General features: G+C 41.2%; 2 protein-coding genes across 3 annotated transcripts in view; one reads left to right on the top strand and one right to left on the bottom strand.

Annotated features, from left to right (window-relative positions):
• LOC144506195 (uncharacterized) overlaps positions 1–3,222 on the top strand; it is a 33,710-nt gene extending 30,488 nt beyond the window's left edge. For both annotated transcript variants that reach the window (XM_078232051.1, XM_078232052.1), the window contains exon 11: positions 147–3,222. In XM_078232051.1, coding sequence (XP_078088177.1) covers positions 147–192 — 46 coding nt within the window. In that variant the 3' untranslated portion in view covers positions 193–3,222. The remainder of the gene's footprint in view (positions 1–146) is intronic.
• A 2,467-nt stretch (positions 3,223–5,689) lies between these two features.
• LOC144506194 (T-cell receptor-associated transmembrane adapter 1) lies at positions 5,690–22,825 on the bottom strand. Its single transcript, XM_078232050.1, has 6 exons — positions 22,726–22,825; positions 21,630–21,743; positions 14,915–14,954; positions 10,671–10,732; positions 9,656–9,717; positions 5,690–8,122 (listed from the first exon to the last, which is right to left on the bottom strand). The coding sequence occupies exons 1-6, from the start codon at positions 22,727–22,729 to the stop codon at positions 7,814–7,816; spliced, it is 591 nt and encodes a 196-aa protein (XP_078088176.1). The 5' UTR covers positions 22,730–22,825; the 3' UTR covers positions 5,690–7,813.
• Between the last annotated feature and the right edge of the window lie 717 nt (positions 22,826–23,542).

The following is a 23,542-nucleotide window of genomic DNA, read 5'->3' as shown; positions in this document are numbered from 1 at the left end:
ATTGATTAAGAGTAGAATATGTTGGTGTGGATTTGATGGGCCGATGGGCCTCTTCGGCGCTGAATGATTCTATGATGGAAGAAACAATTACTAGCTGGAATATTGTAATTAGTGCGGAAAATGACATTTTTATTTTCTCTCAACAGAGTGTCTAGAAAACTGGACTATACCAAACTCAACAACCCAGTCTGAACTTTGTTGACTTTATTGCGAAACTTGTGTTGTGCACCACAAGCCTGTTTTTGTTTGTTTTTATGCTGATCCTTTGAACTATGTTTTTCAGTATTATAAACATTTTTAAAGTACTGATTTTTAGTGTTTTCCACTCTCTCCCCTTCCCACAAGTGTGCAGCTTGAATCACAGGAGATTATCTGGTCATCTCCCACAAATTTTGAAGACTATCAGTAGTTGGTACCTGCATCTCTGTGAAGGAACACTATCTGAATGCTGGTCACTGCCATATTTTGAATCCTAAGCCAAATGTAAACCATGTTACCATCATGTCTTCATAGCTGAATTTGAGTCGGAAATTATTTATCTGTTTATTTTGTTTTAGTCCACATTTTTTATTATGTTTTAGTCCTTGTTAATCCTTACTATATTGTGATTCGTGTCGCTTTAAAATCCTCATTTTAATGGCCTTTCAATAAATTTTTATTGCTGATTTTAAGTATTGTGCTGAAGTTGATGCAATATTTTCTTGTTATTTGTATATGGTTGGTGCATTACCAAGACGTATGTGGATTATTTAGTCTGAAAGCAACTATCGGGGGGGGGGGGGGGGGGGTGGAGAGATGTATTCACATAAGTTTAGAGTTGCTTTCTTTGGACTAATTCTGGCATCAAGCAAGCATATTTTTTAATCTTAAGATTTATGTGCTTAATTTATTTCTTGTGAAGTAAGTTTGGAATAAATGTGAAAATCCTGGATTGCTTGTAGTGACTGCTGTAAAAGGACATATAAGGCTCTGTACAGCCGAGGTTATAGGCTCTGACAATCATGTTGGCTGTATAACTGAAGACTTGTGCTCCAAGGCTAGCCACGTCCCGAGCAAGCTGTTCTATTGCAGCAATGTTGGCATACAGCTGAAGAAAAGGGAAAATTGCCCAAGTACGTTCTGTCCGCAAAAAGCAGAATAAATCCAATCTAGCCAATTGCTGCCCCATCGGGCTCTGTCATCAGCAAAGTGCTGGAAAGTGTTATTGACGGTGCTAAGTAGCATTTACTCGCCAATATCAATGCTCAGTTTGTGAACTGCAAAAGCCACCAGACTTCAGACCTCTTTACAGCCTTGCCCAAAGATGGTCGATCAAACATGTTGAATTTCAAATGTGAAGTGTGAGTGACTGCCCTTGCCGTCAAGGCAGCTTTTGATGACGTGTGGCATTGTAGAGCCCCAGCAAAATTAAAGTCGATGCGAATGAGGAGTAAACTCTCCACTAGGTGGAGTCATTTAACAAAGGAAGATTTGATGTGATTAGACCAATCATCTCAGCCCCAGCACATTGCCCTGACCCAACCATCTTCAGCTGCTTCATTAATGACATTCCATCATAAAGTCAGAAGTGGGGATATTTGCTGATGAATGCAGTGTGCAATAGCATTTTTAAAATGCTTATACTGAAGCAGTCTGCATACATGCAGCAAGACCAGGACAACATTCAGGTATAAGTGGCAAGTGCCAGACAGTGACCATCTTCAAAGTAATTTGACCATCTACCCTTGACATTCAATGGCATTCATTGCTGAATGCCCTACCACCAACATTCTGGGGTTACCACTGACCATAAGCTGAACTGGACCAGACCCAGCAGGTCAGAGGCTAGGAATACTGGAGCAAGAAACTTGACTTCGCCAAAGCCTATCCACCATTTACAAGGTACGAGCCAGGAGTGTGGTGGAATACTTGCCTGGTTGAGAACAGCACCAACAAGAGATCCAGGACGAAAGAGCCCACTTGATTGGCACCCTATTCGCCACCTTAAACAATCACTCCCTCCAACACCAGCACACTGGCAGCACTATACAAGATGCACTGCAGCAACTTACCAAGCACCTTCTACACGTGCAACCTGTACTACCTAGAAGATTGGGAATTTCACAGTAACTTCATTGCAGTGTTAATGTAAGCCTACTTGTGACTAATAAATAAACTAAACTTTTTAAGGTCGAGATCAAAAGCATGGGAATGCCGCCACCTGCAGGTTTCCCTCTGAGTAATAAACCAATCTGACTTGGAACTTGGACATTGCAATTCTTTCACTGGTGTTGGGTTAAAATTCTAGAAAACACTCTCTCTTTGAGCTCTGTGGATGGATATACCGACACCACATTGACTACAGTGCTTCAAAAGACTCATGATCACTTCAAGGACAATGAGGGGGTGGAATGTATGTAATTTCATGCTTCAAACATTCAGGTGGTCAAGTGAATGTCTCTAGCATAGTCACTTCATGAGAACTGGAAAATGTTACAGCTGAAGATTAAAAAACAAAGGGAAGAACAAAGATATATTATGAATAACTTTAATTTTATTCTTGAAGTCAAATATAGGTAGTTTGAAAGGAAACCTTATAGGAGAAAAGTAGTGCCCACTATCCCAGCAAGCTGTTAAGAAGAAAATGTAGGTTAACACAGTCACTACTCCAAACACAAACCAACTATTTTACTCCCAATCTATATCCAAAAACACAATGTAAATTTAACCCACATTGCTCGTGGGATGATGGACATCGCGATTAAGGTCAGAGAGCCAGAGGACTGAAAGTACCTGCTTAAAAAGAGGACGAGAGTTGAATTTCATTGGAACTGTGGAAATTCAAAGAAGGAGACTCAGATAATTCAAGCGGCAAATAACAAGAAATTTGGGATTGTGAATATGGCTACAAAACGGTAGTTCTGCATTTTGTCTCCAACAAAACAAAAAATGAATTTGTGTACTTGTCTCGCATATTGGATTTGTTGCTCGTATGAAATTACCAAAGTGCACTGATTCAAATATAGTTAATATAAGCTACACCAGATGCTGGAGACCAGTACTACACGTAACGTTGACTTGAAGTTTGCTCTACTTGATGGGTTTAAACAGCCATCCTTTCCACCTTCTGGATTGGTAGACTGGGTCATGTTGCTAAATGCAGGTATACATTGTGTTGAATATATTTCTGTACGCTGTCAACATGCTTGGAAGAAATTAAAAATATAAATTATTATGGGCGCGATAACACTGAGTCTATTGGATTTATTTAATGAGCTGTACTTGTATGAGAGTATTTAATGCAGTATGGCTAGACTATCCCAAGTCATGAAATAAAAATTGCTCTATTCCTAAATATATTCAAATAGAATGCAATAATAAAATAACTCCATGCCACATCTTCATGTTAAACTAAGCACTATTGGAAGCAATTAAAAGTGTGCACCAAATAAAGCTATGCCAGCAGAAGTGCTGACAGCAATATTAAATTGGAGAGACAATGGCATTGTGGTATTGTCACATGATTAGTAATCCAGGGACCCAAAACAAGATCTGGGGACCCGGGTTCAAATCTCGCTGCGGCAGATAGTGAAATTTGAATTCAATTAAAAAATCTGGAATTAAAAGTCTAATGATGACCATGAAGCCATTGCCAATTGTTGGAAAAACCCTTCTGATTGATTAATGTCCTTTAGGGAAGGAAATTTGACATTCTTTACTTGGTCTGATTTACAGCAATGTTGTTGACTCTGAAATGCCCTCTGAAACGGAGGGCAATTAGAGATGGACAATTAATACTGGCCCGGACAATAGATGCTAGCCCAGCCAGCGATGCTCATGTCCCATAACAATGAATTTTAAATTTCTAATGAGATTGCCTGAGATTTAGATATTTGTACTAGTTGCATTTTCTTTAGGAGATGCAAGATTAATAAGAACATTTATATTTTTAACCAGCCTCCCATCCATTGACTCTGTCTACGCTTCCCGCTGCCTCGGCAAAGCAGCCAGCATAATTAAGGACCCCACGCACCCCAGACATTCTCTCTTCAACCTTCTTCCTTCAGGAAAAAGATACAAAAGACTGAGGTCATGTACCAACCGACTCAAGAACAGCTTCTTCCCTGCTGCTTTCAGACTTGAATGGACTTACCTTGCATTAAGTTGATCTTTCTCTATACCCGAGCTATGACTAACACTACATTCTGCACTCTCTCGTTTCCTTCTCTATGAACTATGTTTTGTCTGTATAGTGCGCAAGAAAATACTTTTCATTATGTTAATACATTTGACAATAAATCAAATCAAATTTCATGTACTTTGCTAATGGCGTTTTCAGCAATGTAACAGTATCCTACTTAGCTAAATCCTGCAAGTTGATTTTTGGTCTTAGTTTAGTAGTAGCACTTTTAGATTCAAGTCCCACTGCAGGATGCGAGCATGAAATCTAGACTGACCCTTCAATGCAGTACATTGCTGATTTCTTTTTGTATGAAGCATTGAACTGAGAATCTGACTACCTTCTTGGGTGAAGTGTATGAAAGGAGTTAAAGAAAAACTCCATTTATAGGTGTCTCAACTTCATCCTCAGCTATTTCAACATGGATATGGGTATAAATTGAGAGAGGTTGATACTCCTTGGTGTCGCTGAAAGTAAGCCTGCAGGTACAGCAGGCAGTAAAGAAGGTAAATGATAAGTTGGCCTTCATAGCAAGAGGATTTGAGTATAGGAATAGGGATGTTTTGCTGCAACAAAAACAGAAAATGCAGGAAAATCTCAGCACGTCTGACAGCATCTGTGGGGAGAGAAGAGCTAACGTTTCGAATCTGGATGACCTCTTTTGCTGCAATTGTATAGGGCGTTGGTGAGGCCACACCTGGAGTATTGTGTGCAGTTTTGGTGTTCTGATATGAGGAAGGATGTCCTTGCTATAGAGGGAGTACAGTAAAGGTTTAACAGGCTGATTCCGGGGATAGCTGCTCTGTCATATGAGGAGAGACTAAATTGTTTAGGATTATATTCACTGGAGTTTAGAATGAGAGGAGAGCTCATACTTATAAAATTCTAACAGCGTTAGACAGGGTAGATTCAGAAATACTGTTCCCAATGGTGGGGGAGTCCAGAACTAGGGGTCATAGTTTGAGGATAATGGGTAAACCTTTTAGAATTGAGGGGAGAAAAAATTTGATATAGCTCTTGGGGCTAAAGGGATCAAGGGATATGGGGGAAGGATCAGGATATTGAATTCAATGATCAGGCATGGTCAAAATGAATGGCAGAGCAGGCTTGAAGAGCCGAACGGCCTACTCCTGCTTCTATGTTTCTATGTACAGTGCAGGCGTGTTGCCAATTTTCCTTTCTATGTACAGATAGCACTTTGCACTTCTTTTGTCCAACTCAATTTAAGTGAAGTTTGGTTTCCTTTGCAAATTTGACCACTTTGCTTTGAGTTTCTGAATCCATTTCATTAAAGACCATAGCAATCTCTAACAATTCTTTGGGATATCCGTTCAGTATGTGGATGCGCACTTCACTAATAAGTGCTTGTTTTTCATCTTTCAGCCAATATTGACATTAATTCATAAAACATACACTTAATCTTCCATTGGATCTTCAATTGTACGCAAATCATTCAAAATGTTTTCTGATAACATTACTATTTTGATTTGCTAAAAAAAGCAGTGTAAAAGTTTCAAAATAGCAACTCTTGGATTGAAAAATTACTTTTATGGCATCATGGTTGACTATTACATTACTGGCGAATTTATAAGAAAAATGTAAAGATCTCTAGTAAATTCACTGAAAATGTCCTAAGCGTCTATTTATCTTAAATTCAGTGCTTAGAAAACTAATTTTAGCTCAAGAAGTACATATCAAAATGCAGTACTTTACATAATTTAATGTTTATTTAAATAATCTGCAGCTGTTAACTTTTACTTCAGAATATATATTCAGTATATAAGAGAATATAATCATTAGCATTACCATTTTGTTAGCAAATCTACAAATAGTACATTGCCCTGTCAGCAATATTGTTAATGCCTCCTATTAGAAGAAGCAACCTTTTCAAAATCTGCCCCAGATCTAACCCTTAAATAAAAATGGAGATTATTTCTGTTCAGTTAAAGGCAAAAAACACAAGTTACAGGATTGCAATGCACATTAACCACAATCTTCAGAACATCTTTAAGTTACGTGCTGATATTCCACTAATCTTTGAATATGCTCCCTCAATTGTTGAGGCTCTCCATCAAACTTTGACTTAAAAGTCTTATTTTTGATTTTGCATCATGTTGGTGACTATTTGAATAAGGAACTTCCACATTTGCCAGCCTGCGAGTTACTGCTCATTAATTTGAATGAAAGGGAAGTCACAGACAGACTGCTGAATGAAGGAGAATTCCTACCCAAAAACACATTTTCAAATGCAATTTGAGGTGATTGGCTGCAACTTAATTTTTGTACATATGTAGCTGTCTGGTTAAATATACATCTTGTTATATATCAAGGCTTTAAACTTAAATATCAGATCAGAATTTGACATTTATCAGTTTCTTCCAGTTGCTGCAATCTATATTAATCAGATGTAGGAATGTTGTTTTTCCTGGTTTGTAACAGCATCCAGTCATAAGAGTGGTAAGACAGGGCAAATGTGTTTATATAAATGCTATTTAAGATGAAATAATTAGCATGTCAACAATAATGACAGATATTTACATAGCACCTTTATTGTGATGAAAGCTCCCAAGGCACTTCATGGGATTATAAAACAAAATATGACACTGCTACATAAAATATTAGGACAGATGACCAAAGGTTTGATCAAAGGTTGTTAATGAGTGTCTTAAAAAGAAAAGAGAGGGTGATGGAGGAAATTAAAGATCTTAAGGCCCTCACGGCTGAAGGATGAATGTCCACCTGCATTGGAACGATTTAAAGTAGAGTGCTTAAGAGTCTAGAATTAGAGCACAGATTGAAGGATTGCAATGTTGTAGGAAATGGCAGAGGTAGGGAATCCATGGATTTGAGATCAAACATGAGAATTTTAAAACTGAGGCACTGCTTAACTAATAGCTAGTGTAGATCAGCAAGCATTGGAGTGAAGAATGGACAGACTTTGGACAGCAGGGTTTTGGTTAACCTTGAGTTTAAAGTGGGTAGGACCTGAGAGGCTGACGAGGAGTGCCTTAGAATACGAGAGACTTGAATCACACCTATTTTTTAATAGTTTACTTTGCCTCTTTCGGCTTATTTTTAAACCAAGAGCATTGCCAAATAGTGTAGCTGTAGCAGATGACTCAAACTGTAAAACGACCTGGATTTCAAACATTCAAACAATTTGATAATTCCACATTCCAAGTATCAATTCTTATTCAAACATGTTGTCACATTTACCATCCTGCTTTCCCTGTATGAATTGTTCAATTCAAATGGATGTATACAGGCAGCAATGATGCAATTCTACCATGTGTCTTCAATGAGTAACAACATGGAGATCTCTGACATCTGAATGCACTTGAACATTCAGACTAGCTAGAACCCCTTTGATTAAAACTGCAAAAGCAATGAGTGAATTATGGAAAATATGAATATTAAGGCATGCTTATTTTTCACTGCTCATGAATTCAAAATGGAGTTTCTCAACTGGGTTTTTTTTGAAATGATAGAAAATTAAAACTAAAAGTAGTTTGTCATTCCCTATTTCCCGTATAAATGGTGCACAAACCAACTTTCAATGCAAACTATTTCACAATAAACGTGTACACATTTCCCCAGATGTTGCATTCCTTCAAGATAAATCTTACCAACACTGATACCAGCACAAGCTAAAAGTCATTTTGTATTGTCAAATGCTGTTGCTGTATCATTTATTGACAATGTGCTTTGAGATGTATTTATCCTGCCATAAAAAATAACTGGATCATCATGACTAGTTTCTTCTCTTCCATCTTCATTAAAAGAAAGCTGCTCACTGTTCAGATAAAGGCTGGGTCTTGAGGTCAATGCATGTGTGTTCAGTGACATATTATCATCCTCCAGTATATCCTTATTTGGCTTTTGTTTTTCCATCTTTCTGAACTTCTTTTTTCTTTCCACTGAAAGATCTAGAGATGCATAACACATCTGATTTTCAATTACCACCTATGAACGAACACAGCAGCATATTAGAATGTGGAGATTATTTCATGTTTAAAGTACACTTAAAAGATTTTAGGTGATGGTGCCCAGTGGCAGAGCGTTCCACTCTATTCTCAAGTCAGCAGATAGCAGTTCACAAGTTTTTAAGTCAGTGCCAAATAAGACATAAACTGAGTTTGTGTAGGAAGTAGAAAAGTGATGTGGGGAAATTCCACTGAAAATATAATATGTTGCCAATAGTTGGTCAATAGTGATAATTGAAGGGCGATATCAGAAAGCATTTGTAATAAAACTACCATTTTGCAGCTGAAGTATTAACAACATCCATCACAGATTTAGTCTAGCTACTTTACTTTTAGTTACCACATCATCATGATTTCTGACCTGTTTCAATGCCCACTTCAGTTACTCTTTTTTAAAAATCCCCCTACTGTAAAGGCCATTTTTTTTCACATAGTTTAGAATCGTGGGGGTCTTCACCTGCTCCCCTTGTATATCAGGAAATTGTGGACATGCTACCTAGGAACAGAAACTACCTGGAGCAGGTACCTTTGACAGTGCTGTGCCAGAAGCAGGTATTTGAGCAGATGTTGTACTTTCCTGTTGATTCATTTTCTCCCTAAAATTGTCAGCAATTTACTCTTGCTTTTATGTGTTTAGTTATTTCTAAACCTTTCCTTTTGCAACCCCCCTCCTAAATTCCCCCATTCCCCTCAACAATGCAAACACCTCCAACTCACAGATCATTCTTCAACCAATTCGATTCACTCTACTTGATATCAAGAAATGACTGAAGGCACTGGATACTATCAAGGCTATGGGGCCTGACAGCATTCCAGCAATAGTACTGAAGGCTTGTGCTCCAGAACAAGTTGCACCCTTAGCCAAGCACTGTCATCTCCCTGACAACGTGGAAAATTGTCCAGCTATGTCTTGTCCACAAAAAGCAGGACAAATCCAACCTAGCTCATTACTGCACCATCAGACTACTTGTGATCAGAGTGATGGAAAATGTTATTGACAGTGTTATCAAGTGGCTTGTACTCAGTAATAACCTGCTCACTGACACTCAGTTTGGTTTCTGCCACAGCCACTCAGCTGCTTATCTCATGGCCTTATGGAAAAAAGAGGCGAGCTGACAGTGACTGGCGGCATTTGATTGTGTATGGAGGCTTAGCAAAACTGGAGTCAATGGGAGTCGGGGGAAACACCCCACTAGTTAGAAATAGGAATGTTCGCTGATGATTGCAAAATGGCCAGCATTATTCGTGACTCCTCAGATACTAAAGTTGTCTATTCCATATGCAGCAAGACCTGGACAACATTCAGGCGGGGCTGATGAGTGGCAGGTAACGTTCATGTGACACAAGTTCCGGGTAATGACCATCACCAACAAGACAGAATTCACAAAACTCTTGCAATGTGGCATGAAGGATTATGAATGCTGAATTAACTTCATAAATTTACAATGTCCTGTCAAACTCAACACTGCATAAGATGTGAATTGCTGATGGATTATCTCCTTGACAGAAATACCTTAGTTTCATCTCCGCATCTATTAGCTGGTGTCATGGCTTCATAACAGCACTCATCTTGAACTTTAAAAACAAAAAGATTGCACTTGCTGATTATTTTCTGGAGCTAAACATTTTTCACAATGATCTTTTTGTTATTAACACTAGTTATTAAGGTTTCCCTTTTGATTTTTGAAATGTATAACTATACCACTGTTATTGTAGCCACCAACTTGTACAGTTTTGTATCATATGGGATTTTACCAGAACAGCCTGCTGCTGGGGGTGGGAGAGGGAAGCCGGGTCTGCCCGGGGTTGGGAGGGTGGAGGAATTGGGCCTCACCTGGGGGCGAGGGGAGTGGTGGGCAGGGTTGTCAGCTGAAACTCAGGCCTGGGCTGTGGGGAATGAGGGAGGTGGTGGAAGTTCCGTAGGAAGGGGAATGGTCCTGTGGGAGTGGGAGGTTCCAATAGGAATTGGATGTTCCATTGGGGAGCGGGTGAAGTACCGTGAGGGTTGGATATCCTGTGGGGAGGGGCAGGAGTCCCCTGGGTGTTCCAGAGTAGATGGATGGCAGGGGTCCCATGGGGGATTGGTGCTGGGTTATACAATAGTTACCCAGAGGCTAGGAGTGGTTTTAATTCTTCTAACTTTTTCTGAATAACTTGATTGGAACAGTCACAACCTCCAGGAGTTTGCAATTTAACTTGCAATTTCGGATGATTCCCAGTATGAACATTCCGGGCAATTTCAGTGCAATCTTTCCTGGAGGTCGGAGGTTACAGCCCATTGTCATTTGTTTATTGGGTTATATATATAATCTTTCGGTGTATAATTTCAAATTTCTTGATGCACTTGGATGATTTAACATCCTTTTAACATTTTAAACAAGTTGTTGACCTGTCTAAATTGTGTGGAGGTGGGCGGGAGGTGACTTGATATTATTGTTTGTATGGTAACATCACTCTCAGTAAGTCCAGCCCGTTATCTCCAATTTGATCAATCATTTTACTGGGTACATTAAGACTGGGAAACATACCTGTGTTATCCTGGTTGAGATTGCCATAAATTGGATTGTCATCCACCTCCTGAATTGCAGGACTAATGCATAAAAACAAGACAATTCCATTAAATAAAGTATTAAACTATTAGTGCAGTATTTCTGTTTTACTGATCCTTTACTGAAATAGTTTTAAGTGAGTGTCTTGGGTTCAACTTCTAATATGTAAAGATACACTGATTGTATTTGTCGGCTTGTAAATCAGGCTGGTTAAAAGTTTAAAGTTTATTTATTAGTTACAAGTAAGGCTTACATTAACACTGCAATGAAGTTACTGTGAAATTCCCCTGGTTGCCACAGTCTGGCGCCTGTTTGGGTCAATGCAGCTAACCAGCATGTCTTTCAGAACTAGTTAACGCACTATGTAAGCTGCTGTGCCATTCCATATGATCTTCCACCTTCCTGCATTAGCCCCATACCCTTTCATTCTCGAGTACCCCAAAAGAATCCATCGAGCTGTCTTGAATACATTATTTATAGATATATTATATATGAATATATAACATAGTAACTGTTTCAGGCATATTTGATCCAGCTAACCCATCTATCCAAGTATTCCTTTTGAGCACATCTAATAGACCTGAGTTGTGTTTGCTGATGAGAATTTGTCTAGTTCCTTTTTGAAATCCATTAAGTTTGCTTGTTCTACCACCCATGCCAGTAACCTGTCCCACATACTTATCACCCTTTAGTTAGAAAATGCAGAAGGAGCTTATTTTTATATTCTTCAGTTGCCTTTAATTTTTTTGTGTGACCTTTTGAGCATTCATTCTTTCTTATTAAGGGACAATCATGTCTGACCTACTTGATTGCATTTTTCGGAGAGGTGAAAAATTAAAAGTTTATTTATTAGTCACAAGTAAGGCTTACATTAACACTGTAATGTAGTTACTGTGAAATTCCCCTAGTCGCCTCACTCCGGCGCCTGTTCAGGTTAATGCACCTAACTGGACTGTGGGAGGAAACCAGAGCAAACCCTCGCAGACACGTGGAGAACGTGCAAACTCCACACAGACAGTAACCCAAGCTGGGAATCGAACCTGGGTCACTGGCACTGTGAGACAGCAGTGCTAACCACTGTGCCACCGTGCTGCCCATGGTGTGTAAAGGCAATGCATTTGATGTAGTCTAATTGGACTACAGCAAGACCTTTGATAAGGTCCCACATGGGAGACTGATAGTGAAGGTAACGAGCTCATGGGAACCAGAGAAATTTGGCTAATTGGATCCATATTTGGCTGAGTGGCAGGAAGCAGAGGGTGATGGTCAAGGGGTGTTTTTCTGACTGGAAGACTGTCCAGTGGAATCACACAAGGATCAGTGCTGAGACCCTTGCTGTTTGTGATTCATATAAATAATTTAGACTCGAATGTAGGAGGGTTGATCAGTAAGTTTGCGGATGATACGAAAATTGGTAAGGTGGTGAATAGTGAGGAGGATAGCCTTAGATTATAGAAGGATATAGACTGGCTGGTCAGATGGGCTGATCAGTGGCAAATGGAATTCAATCCAGCTAAGTGTGAGGTGATGCACTTGGGAAGGACAAACAAGGCAAGGGAATACATGATGAATGGCAGGATCCTCAGAAACACCGAGGATCAGAGGGACCTTGGTGTGCATGTACACCGGTCCTTTAAGATAGCAGGACAGGTGGATAAAGTGGTTAAGAAGACATATGATATACTTGCCTTTATTAGCCAAGGCATAGAGTTTAAGAGCAGGGGGGTTATGCTGGAACTATATAAAATGTTGGTTAGGCGACAGCTAGAGTATATTGCATAGTTCTGGAATCCACATTATAGGAGGGATGTGATACTGCTGGAAGGGAGCAGAGGAGATTTACCAGGATGTTGCCTGGGCTGGAGAGTTTTAATTATGAAGAGAGATTGGATAGTCTGGGGTTGTTTGTTTTGGAGCAGAGGAGCATGGATAGAGTAAACAGGATTAAACTTTTCCCCTTTGCAGAGGGATGAATAACCAGGGGCATAGATTTAAGGTGAGGGACAGAAGGTTTAGAGGGGATGTGAGGAAAATCTTTTTCACCCAGAGGGTGGTGGGAGTCTGGAATTCACTGCCTGAAAGGGTGATGGAGGCAGAAACCCTCATAGTATTTAAGAAGTGTTTAGATGTGCACTGGCAATACCAAGGGATACAAGGCTATAGGCCAAGTGCTGGGAAATGAGATTAGAATAGTTAAGTGATTTGTCTTTGGCTAGCGCAGTGGCGATGGGCTGAAGAGCATTTTCCAGTGCTGAATACCTCTCTCTGATTCTGACCTAATTTAGGACCGTTTGGAAACTGGTGTCTTGAGGGGCAGAGTAGAATCCACGCGTGCTTCCCTTCAAATGGGTGGATGTGGCCCAAACGTGAGTTTTACTCATTTTATTCCTCCTGGCAGTTCAGTGGTTAGCACTGCTGCCTCACAGCGCCAGGGAGCCAGGTTCGATTCCAGCCTTGGGTGACTGTCTGTGCGGAGTCTGCACGTTCTCCCCGTGTCTGCGTGGGTTTCCTCCAGATGCTTCGGTTTTCTCCCACAATCAAAAGATGTGTGGATTAGGTGAATTGGCCATGATAAATTCATGGGCTTATGGGGATAGGACAGGGGAGGATGGGCCAGGGCAAGATGCTCTTTCGGAGAGTCAGTACAGACTGCATGGGCTGAATAGCCCTCTTCTGCACCGTAGGGATTCTATGTCTTCACAACAAGTTGCTGGCCATGACAGTTCAACCTCCTGATGTAGCTGATAACCTTTTTTTAGAATATATCTGTAATAACTATGCATTATCTCCATCTAATATCTGAAATATTTAGAAAAATCTGAAATAAAGTTTTCATGCCAACATTGCGATTCACTGCTATGAAACAGAGCTTTGAGTGAAGAATCCAGGGATAAAGCTTCAGTTAAAATAATCAATCCTAGAATGCTAACTGAGTAATTTCAGTAAATAAGTGAATTGGCATAAAGCTTTTCTAATTCAGTAGATTAGTTGTGTGGACTAGTCCATTTGTTTGTAATGGCCATCATTGTTGATGCAACTAAGTTTCAACAGTAACATTTAGCAAACATTTTAAATAAATCAATTACAAAGTGATTAAACTTAAGTCTAAGTATTTAAAGCAAAAACTACAAAGGGTTGTGAACATAGCCCAGTCCACCACGCAAATCAGCCTCCCATCTATTGACTCTGTCTACACTTCCTGCTGTCTTGGAAAAGCAGCCAGCATAACTAAGGACCCCACGCACCCTGGACATTCCCTTTTCCACCTTCTTCCATCAGGAAAAAGATACAAAAGTCAGAGATCATTTACCAACTGATTCAAGAAGAGCTTCTTTCCTGCTGCCATCAGACTTTTGAATGGACCTACCTTGCATTAAGTTGATTTTTCTCAACACCCTAGCTATGACTATAACACTACATTGTGCACTCTCTTCTTTCATTCTCTTTGTATGGTATGCTTTGTCTGTATAGCGCGCAAGAAACAATGGGGGCGATTCTCCCAGCCCACTACCCTGCTTTTGTAGCGCAGCAGGATGGGAGACTCTAGTGGAGGCCATTTCGCGGGCTTCTCGCTGGGCGCCACAGCCTCCGTGAGTCTCCAGCAGCCGGATTTCCAGTGCCGCCAGCTACATGCCAGAAATTGGTCCATAGCTGACGGTGGCACAGTGGTTAGCACTGCTGCCTCACAGCGCCAGGGACCCGGGTTCGATTCCTGGCTTGGGTCACTGTCTGTGTGGAGTTTGCACGTTCTCCCCGGGTCTGCGTGGGTTTCCTTCGGGTGCTCTGGTTTCCTCCCACAGTCCAAAAGATGGGCTGATTAGGCGCATTGGCCATGCTAAATTCTCCCTCAGTGTACCCGAACAGGTGCTGGAGTGTGGCGACTAGGGGATTTTCACAGTAACTTCATTGCGGTGTTAATGTAAACCTAATTGTGGCACTAATAAATAAACTAAAAAACTAAATTATGTCAGCCACACATTGGTATATGCATAATGGTGTTTTAAATTCCAGTGAAAACTTCGTGAGAATGATCCAATGACAAAAATAGGACCATTGGCCAAATAGCGTAATCAAGGGACATAACACTTATTTTAGATTCCTGTACAAATGTGACTCCTCAGGCTCACAGACCAACGCAAATACCTTCGAGAAATACATATCCATGATAAGAAAAGTTATTTCCAAGTCCAGATAAACTGGAATATTAATTGAGATTTCCATACCTCTGCAATTGTTTGACACTGCGGTATATTGGTCTGGGAGCTGCAAATCAGAGAAAGTTTGATTCATTCTTACAAGTCAAACAAATATGGTTTTTAATAACAGACAAATTGCTGAAACATATCTGAGTGATAATTGAAATGGAATCTTTTTCTTTGGTGAACTTTTAATGGCCCAAGTCTTCTTTGTATTGTTTTAGCCAAAAAGACAGCAAATTATATTCATAATCCAGCTGAACCTTTTAGCTGGATTTTCCACAATTTTAACTAGTTTTCCACAATTTCTAAATTAAGCTTAAGGGTAAGAAATCTATTGTATTTTCAGAATTCTAATTTATGTGAATTAGAATTAACCAACTAATACAAATGGTCTTTCAAAGAATGTGACACTAGGATAGTGACAATAGAGAGTGAACGTAGTTATGGAAAAGGATAAAGATAGAGCAGGAGTTAAAGTCCGAAATTGGGGCAAGGTTAATTTTGCAGAAACAGCTACTTGATAGTAAATCAGTGACAAGGCAGTGAGCGCCAGGGACCCAGGTTCGATTCCCGGTTTGGGTCACTGTCAGTGTGGAGTTTGCATGTTCTCCCCGTGAGTATGTGTGTTTCCTCTGGGTGCTTTGGTTTCCTCCCACAGTCTGAAAGACGTGCTGGTTAGGTGCATTGACCTGAACAGGTGCTGGACTGCGGCGACTAGGGGAATTTCACAGTAACTTCATTGCAGTGTTTAATTAAGTCTTACTTGTGACTAATTAATACATTTTTTTAAAAAAGGATTCAAAGGGAGATTATGGAGTTCTGAGGAAACATGTTCCTACAAAGAAAAAGGATGGAATGGCCAGATCTAGAGCCCCCTTGATGTCATGTAACATACAGGGTGATAATGTAGAAAAGGAAAGCTAATGCAGGGATGTACTTCTGCGGCTGTATAAGGCTCTGGTCAGACGCCATTTGGAGTATTGGGAGCAGTTTTGGGCCCCGTATCTAAGGAAGGATGTGCTGGCCTTGGAAAGGGTCCAGATGAGGTTCACAAGAATGATCCCTAGAATCCCTTGTCGTATGAGGAATGGTTGAGGACTTTGCGTCTGTACTCATTGGAGTTTAGAAGGATGAGGGGGGATCTTATTGAAACTTACAGGATATTGCGAGGCCTGGATAGAGTGGACATGGAGAGGATGTTTCCACTAGTAGGAAAAACTAGAAGCAGCAACTTCAGGCTAAAGGGATGATCCTTTAAAGCAGAGATGAGGAGGAATTTCTTCAGCCAGTGAGTGGTGAATCTATGGAACTCTTTGCCGCAGAAGGCTGTGGAGGCCAGGTCATTGAGTGTCTTTAAGACAAAGATAGATAAGTTCTTGATTAATAAGAGGATATGGGGTTATGGGGAAAAGGCAGGAGAAAGAGGATGAGAAAAATATCAGCCATGATTGAATGGCGGAGCAGACTCAATGGGCTGAGTGGCCTAATTCTGCTCCTATGTCTTATGGTCTTATTGTCAGACATCGAGGACCCAATACTACAGAAAGTCAAGAGAGGTATAGAAAGCGTAGGGGTAAAATCAAAAAGGAAATTAGGAAAGCAAAGAGTGGTATGGAAGAATATTGGCAGGTAAAATCAAGAAGAACCCAAAGTTGTTTTATCAATACATGGTGACACAGTGGTTAGCACTGCTGCCTCACAGCTCCAGGGAGTTGGGTTCAATTTGGGTGGCTGCCTTTGTCGAGTTTGCATATTCTCCCTGTGTCTTTGTGGTTTCCTCTGGGTGCTCCGGTTTCCTCCCAGAGTCCCAAGATGTGTAGGTCAGGTGGATTAGCCATAGAGAATGTGTGGCATTACGGGGACGGGGTGGGGGTTAGGGCCTGGGTAAGATGCTGTGTCAGAGAGTAGGTACAGACTCAATGGGTCGAATGGCCTCTTCCGTACTTTCGGGATTCTATGATTACGAGTAAGAGGATAACTAAGGAAGGAGCAGGGCCCATAAAAGATGAAAAAGGTAACCTGTGTGTAGAGGCAGAAGTTGTCTTGGACAACATAAGTTGGACAGCAGGAGGGCACAGTGGTTTGCACTGCTGCCTCACAGCACCAAGGACCCGGGTTCGATTCCCAGTTTGGGTTACTGTCTGTGTGGAGTTTGCACATTCTCCCCATGTCTGCGTGGGTTTTCTCCAGGTGCTCTGGTTTCCTCCCACAGTCTGAAAGACGTGCTGGTAAGATGCAGTGACCTGAACAGGCGCCAGAGTGTGGCAACAAGGGGAATTTCACAGTAACTTCATTGCAGTGTTTATGTAGGCCTTACATGTGACTAATACACATTAACTTTAACTTTGTGGATATTGATAAATATCTTGAATCTGTTTTCACAAAAGTGGGCCGATGCAGACATTGTAGTGGAGGAGGTGTATGGAGTGTTGGATGTGATGAACATAGGGAGTGAAGAAGTATTAAGGAGATTAGCTTCCTTGAAAATGGATGGCTGGAATTCTCTGGCCGTTCACTCCGGCGGGATTCTCCAGTCCCACCGCAGCGCAGCCCCGCCCGTGGGTTTCCCGCTGGCATGGGGTGACGTCAATGGGAATTCCCATTGACAGCGGTGGGCCCAGAGAATCCCGCCACAAACAAACAACCCGCCTCCTCCCGCCGGCGGGAAACACGCAGCTGGGAGGCCGGAGGATCTTGCCCGATGTGTCTGATTAAATGTACCTCAGGCTGTTCAAAGAAACCAGGAAAGAAATAGCAGATGCTCTGACCATAATTAACTGGGTACAGGTGTTGTGCCAGATGATTGGAGGACTGCTAACATTTTACCTTTGTTTAATAAACAAGTGAGTCATAGACTGAATAAGTTCAGGCCAATCAGCCTAACCTCAGTGGGCAAATTTTTGGAATCTGAATTCTGAGACAGGATAAATTGCCGCTTCGAAAGGCACGGAGTAATCAAGGACAGTCAACAAGGATTTGTTACGGGAAGATTGTATCTGATTAACTTGATTGAATTTTTTGAGGAGGTAATAAAGAGGATTGATGAGGGTAGTGCAGTTGATGAGATCTACATGGATTTTAGCAAAGTCCCAGATGGCAGACTGGTTGAAAAAGTTAAAACCCATCGAGCTTGACTCAGTGGCAGGAAATAAAGGGCAATGATTGACATGTTTTTGTGACTGGAAGATTGTTTCCATTGGAGCTCCACAGAACTCAGTACTAGGTCCCCATTTTCTGTGGAATATATTAATCAGTTGGACTTAAACGTAGGAAGCATGAAATTTGCAGATGTCACAAAAATTGGCCACATAGTTGATAGGAGGGAAGCTATAGGCTGCAGGAAGATATTAATGGCCTGGTCAGGTGGTCAAAAAGGTGACAAATGTAATTCAACAGGGATAAATTGGGGCATAGATTTAAGGTAAGAGGCAGGAGGTTGAGAGGGAATGTGAGGAAAAGCTTTTTCACCAAAGACTGATGGGAGTCTGAAGCTCACTGCCTGAAAGGGTGGTGGAGTATTTAAGAAGTATTTAGATGTGCATTTGCCATGTCAAGCATTCAAGGCTATGAGCCAAGTACTGGAAAATGGGAATAGAATAATTAAATGGTTTTCTTTGTCTGATGTTTACACAATGGGCCAAAGGGCTTTTTCTGTGCTGTATACCTAGAATCATAAAATCCCTACTGTGCAGATGGAAGCCATTCGGCCATTTGAGTCTGCACTGACTTTCTGACAGAGTGCCTTATCCAGGCTCTTTCCCCCACGTTATCCCTGTAACCCCACACGTTTACCATGGCTAATCCATCTAACCTAGACATCTTTGGACACTGAGGGGCAATTTAGCATGGCCAATCCTCCTAATCTGCACATCTTTGGACTGTGGGAGGAAACTGGAGCACCCGGAGGAAACCCACGAAGATGCTCTGACCATAATTAACTGGGTACAGGTGTTGTGCCAGATGATTGGAGGACTGCTAACATTTTACCTTTGTTTAATGTGGAAACTCCACACACAGTCACTTAAAGCCGGAATTGAACTCAGGTCCCCAGGGCTGTGAGGCAACAGTGCTAACCACCGTGCCAACATGCTGCCACCTCTAGACTAAACATGAGGTGACGCATTTGGGAAGCCAAACAATGCAAAGGAACACACAATAAATGGGAGGATACTGAGAGGTGTTGAGGAAGTGAGGGAGCTTGGGGTGCATGTCCACAAATCCCTGAAAGTAGCAGGCCAGGTTGCTAAATTGGTTAATACGGCACATGAAATATTTTCCTTCATTAGCTGATTCACAGAATATAAGAGCAGGGAGGTTATTCTGAAGCTATATAACACACTAGTTAAGCCATAACTTATTGTGTGCAGTCCTGGTCACCTCATTAGAGAAAGGGTGTAATTGCAATGGGGAGAGTACAATGGAGATTTACGAGGATGTTGCCTGGACTGGGAAATTGCAGCTATGAAGAAATATTGGATAGGCTGGAGTTGTTTTCCTTGGAACAGAGGAGGCTGAGGGGAGATCTGATTGAGATGTACAAGGTTGTGAGGAGCCTGGGTTAGGGGGGTAGGAAGGACCATTCCCCTTTAGGAGTGAGGTTAGTGACTAGAAGGCATAGCTTTGAAGTGATTGATAGAAGGATTAGATGGGAGATGAATAAAAATATTTTGACCCAGAGGGTGGTAGGGATCTGGAACTCACTGCCTGGAAGGGCATTAGAGGCAGAAATTCATGTGAAAGGTATCCGGATATGCATCTGAAGTCCAATAACCTCCAGGGCCACGGACCAAGTGCTGGAGAATGGAATTAGGCTGAGTGGTTCGTTTCTTGCCATTGCAGACACGATGGGCAGAGTGGCCTCCTGTGTCATAATGTTATCTACATTTTCTGAATTTTCTAAATATCTGAAAGGGAAGAATGTGCAGGGACATGGGGAGAGGGCAGGCGAGTGGCACTATGCAAATTGTTCCTTAGGAGAGTGAGCATGACACAATGGTCCAGATGGCTGACTTCTGCATTGTAACAAATCCATGATTCTATTCTATGATTCTGTGCACAAGCTGATCTGCATTGTATCAGTTTGCTTGGCAAACTATCTTTCCATTAACTATCCTCTAGTTGCTCTTTTGGAACTCATACCCGTATCATTTTAGATTATGACGTGGCCAACAAGAGACAATATTGTTTCCTTCCTCCAGAGATTGACCTTGATGCTTGAATTACAAAGGTAAGTTTTGGAAGTTCCATGCCCACACATTTTCACAGTTCCATCTCCATGTTACAACAGTCCAGCACTTCTACAGTTCTGCCTACATTTGCTCTACTGATGCTACATAAAGGCAAATGCAGGTTTGATTTTGTGACGTGATGGAAACATAACTTTACATGCTATAAACGATGGAAAGTTACAATGGCAGTCTAAAAGAATTTGTTACAGTGAGGCAAGTTCACTGCTGCACTATCTGCTATTCACTTGATGCTTCAAGTTGATGACCATAGCTTCTCAAGTCGCTATTATCCGTTTTAATTGCATTTGAAATAAATTCCAATTCAAGTGCACACTTATAATCAGAACACAAAAACTAACTTTCAAATTGAATCTGCAATACAGTCAAATTCTCAATCCACCTAAAGTTGCTCAAAACAAAATTAATACTCTGGTCAAAGGCTGAAATTATATGAAGACAAAAAAACTAGCGAGGCAACTTAAGAAATGTGACAAATGGGCTCAACTACCATGTTTAAGAGGGAGATGTTTGTTCGCCGTCACTGTTAAATGTCCATTCAAATGGCCAACCCAGAGGTTGATAGCAAGTTGTTTTTTTTAATTATTTGGTCAGCTTGTGTTTCTACTTTTCATTTTCTCATCACCTAATTTCTTCTATCATGTTTTCTACTTTTTTTGTTGTGTCGGTCCTTCCTCATTCATTCTGTTTATTGTCCTCGGCAATCCTTACTCCCATCCATTGTTTCCTCCTTTAGCTGGGGAGAGTTGCACATACAGGAGTACAGTGCTGCTGTGGGGCTGGGTTCTGCTCAGCAGTATTAACGGCTCCAGGCCTCATATTACATCAGGAATAGTGTGTCCTTACTTGGTGTCTGTCAGTGTTCAGAAATGTAATGAACATTATGCTTTGATTTGATTTGATTTATTATTGTCACATGTATTAGCAGACAGTGAAAAGTATTGTTTCTTGCACACTATACAGACAAAGCATATCGTTCATAGAGAAGGAAACGAGAGCGTGCAGAATATAGTGTTACAGTCATAGCTAGGGTGTCGATAAAGATCAACTTAATTCAAGGTAGGTCCATTCAAAAGTCTGACGGCAGCAGGGAAGAAGCTGTTCTTGAGTCGGTTGGTACGTGACCTCCGACTTTTTATCTTTTTCCCAACGGAAGAAGGTAGAATATATTAGTACAGGAAACAAGTTCTTACGAATTTAAGGAAATTAAAATGCTTGTTTACAAATGAAAACTGAAACTTAGACATTTCCCTCTTAAATATAGTAGTTGGGCCCAGTTATCACATTTCTTGAGACGCCCCAGTAGTTTTTTGATCTTAATATAATTTTGTCCTTTAACCAGAGTATTAACTTTTTAGCAACTCTTGGGTGGATTTAAAATTTGACGACATTGCAGACTCAAATTGAAAGTTAGTATTTGTGTTCTGACTACAGGCATGTATTTGAATCGGACTTTATAGGAACAATATTAAAACAACAGAAAGGATGCTTACCTTTCTGACGGTTCGCTGTACAGTAGATAACGTTCATCACAAGCGAAGTCATCAAAGCTAAAACAGTAATACCTAACAATCCCCAAATTCCAACGTGGCATTTGGTTAAATCATCTGTAAAAATAAATGAGTAGTTATTATTGCATGTTTCCAGCTTGCTCAAGAATAAAGGTTTCCGGCCCTGCTTTGAAACGTTGTCATCTAAATGCTTCCACAATCAGCTTTGTGCCTTCCACCCTAACATACAGGCCACGTTTTCTTAGCTCTAATGGTTTAGGCTTTGAGAGATGGATGGCCAGTCATTGCTGGCAGGTCAGCAGTGGTCAGGTAGGCAAGAACCCCATTCAGAATTCTGACTAAAGGTTTAAGTCAGGCAATGAAAATGTAAGAAGGGAGGCAAACAAAACAGGCCTTGGCCTCTTGAGAACCATTCTCTTCCAGTCTAATGCGCTCCATCTACGAAGTCCACTCCACTCATTCCATATTTCGAAGAAAGCTGCGACAAAGTTTTTATCCCCCATCCTTAAAAGGAGACAGTAATCCAGGTTGGAGTGCAATGTCCTTATTCGTGGTCCAGTGTCTGCAACCCTCGTGTCCTGATTATCACTTCACCATTCCCCCAGGTTTTTTTTAAAAAGCCAAGTTGATGCTCATGTTACTAACAGGGTGGTGGTGTTGGCGAAGTTTCCTACCCTTTGTATAAGGGACTGATCTCCAGGTCATCATAGATTCAAAAAGAAACAAGTTTAAACAGTCGAAAATACTAGCGATTCCCAATGCACTTTACAATCTGACAACATACCAAATCGTCAAATTATTCTGGTGTATTCATGTTGTTTGGAGTGAGTACGCTGTAATGTATGTGGCCCCAATGCCACTCAATAATAACTGTCCCCTGACATATTTGTTTTGATTGCGGGTTTATTATTGCCAGCTACTAAAATGCAATCTTGCAATCTTTACAAGCAAATAAAAATCCCTGTGCAATTAACCGAATCATCATACATAGTGCAAAGAAAACTAACCACGTTTCCAGAACCTATTTTGTTCACTTTCCGGAAAGCTACCTTTGTAGCGACCAGGATCAATAACCTACCCATTGTATTCCCAATTCTGAAATCCTCAGTCCTGGAGCAGCGCCTGATGCAGACGGAGTCATCTGAATTTCCCCAGTGCGCACTGCTACGCTTCCTCCAGTCTGTACATATCTGGGGCTGTCTGGTACATTCAGAGCAACAGGAAATCGCTGACTTTGTTGCAACATTGCATTCACATCAGATGAACGCTGGGCACCACGTTTCTCACTGTTAATGTCAAAAATATGAAGTGAAAGGGCATAAACATTGAGAGAGAAACGGGGAAATGATACCTGGTGACACTTTTTCATGGCCATTTCTTATCTGCATTCGCTACTAACATTTATAATGAAAATAACGCAATAAGGAGAAAACGCTAGAATCATTGAAACCCTACAGTGCAGAAGGAGGCCATTCGGCCCATCGAGTCTGCACCGACAACGCTCCCACCCAGGCTCTTTAGCATTACCCTGCTAGTCCCCCTGACACTAAGGGGCAATTTATCATGGCCCATCCACCTAACCTACACATCTTTGGACTGTGGGAGGAAACCCATGCAGTCAAGGGCAGAATGTGCAAACTCCACATCGCCAGTGACCCGAGGCCAGAATTGAACCCAGGTCCCTGGCATGGGAGGCACAGTGCTAACCACTGTGCCACATGCTGTCCCTACTCGAAGCAGGCGAGAGTTAATTGCTTTCGCCCAATGTATTTCATTTCATGTCAAGTCCTTTGGGTTTGGCAGTTTATTCCAATGGTATCCTCAGAGCTGTGGGGATACACAATATTTGATGCGGCTTCATTAATCAATGCTGCTTATCTGGCGGAGCGGCAAGA

This window comes from Mustelus asterias, chromosome 17 (assembly GCF_964213995.1).
Source record: "Mustelus asterias chromosome 17, sMusAst1.hap1.1, whole genome shotgun sequence".
Classification (NCBI taxonomy): Eukaryota; Metazoa; Chordata; class Chondrichthyes; order Carcharhiniformes; family Triakidae; genus Mustelus; species Mustelus asterias.
This window is presented reverse-complemented; position numbering and strand designations above follow the sequence as displayed.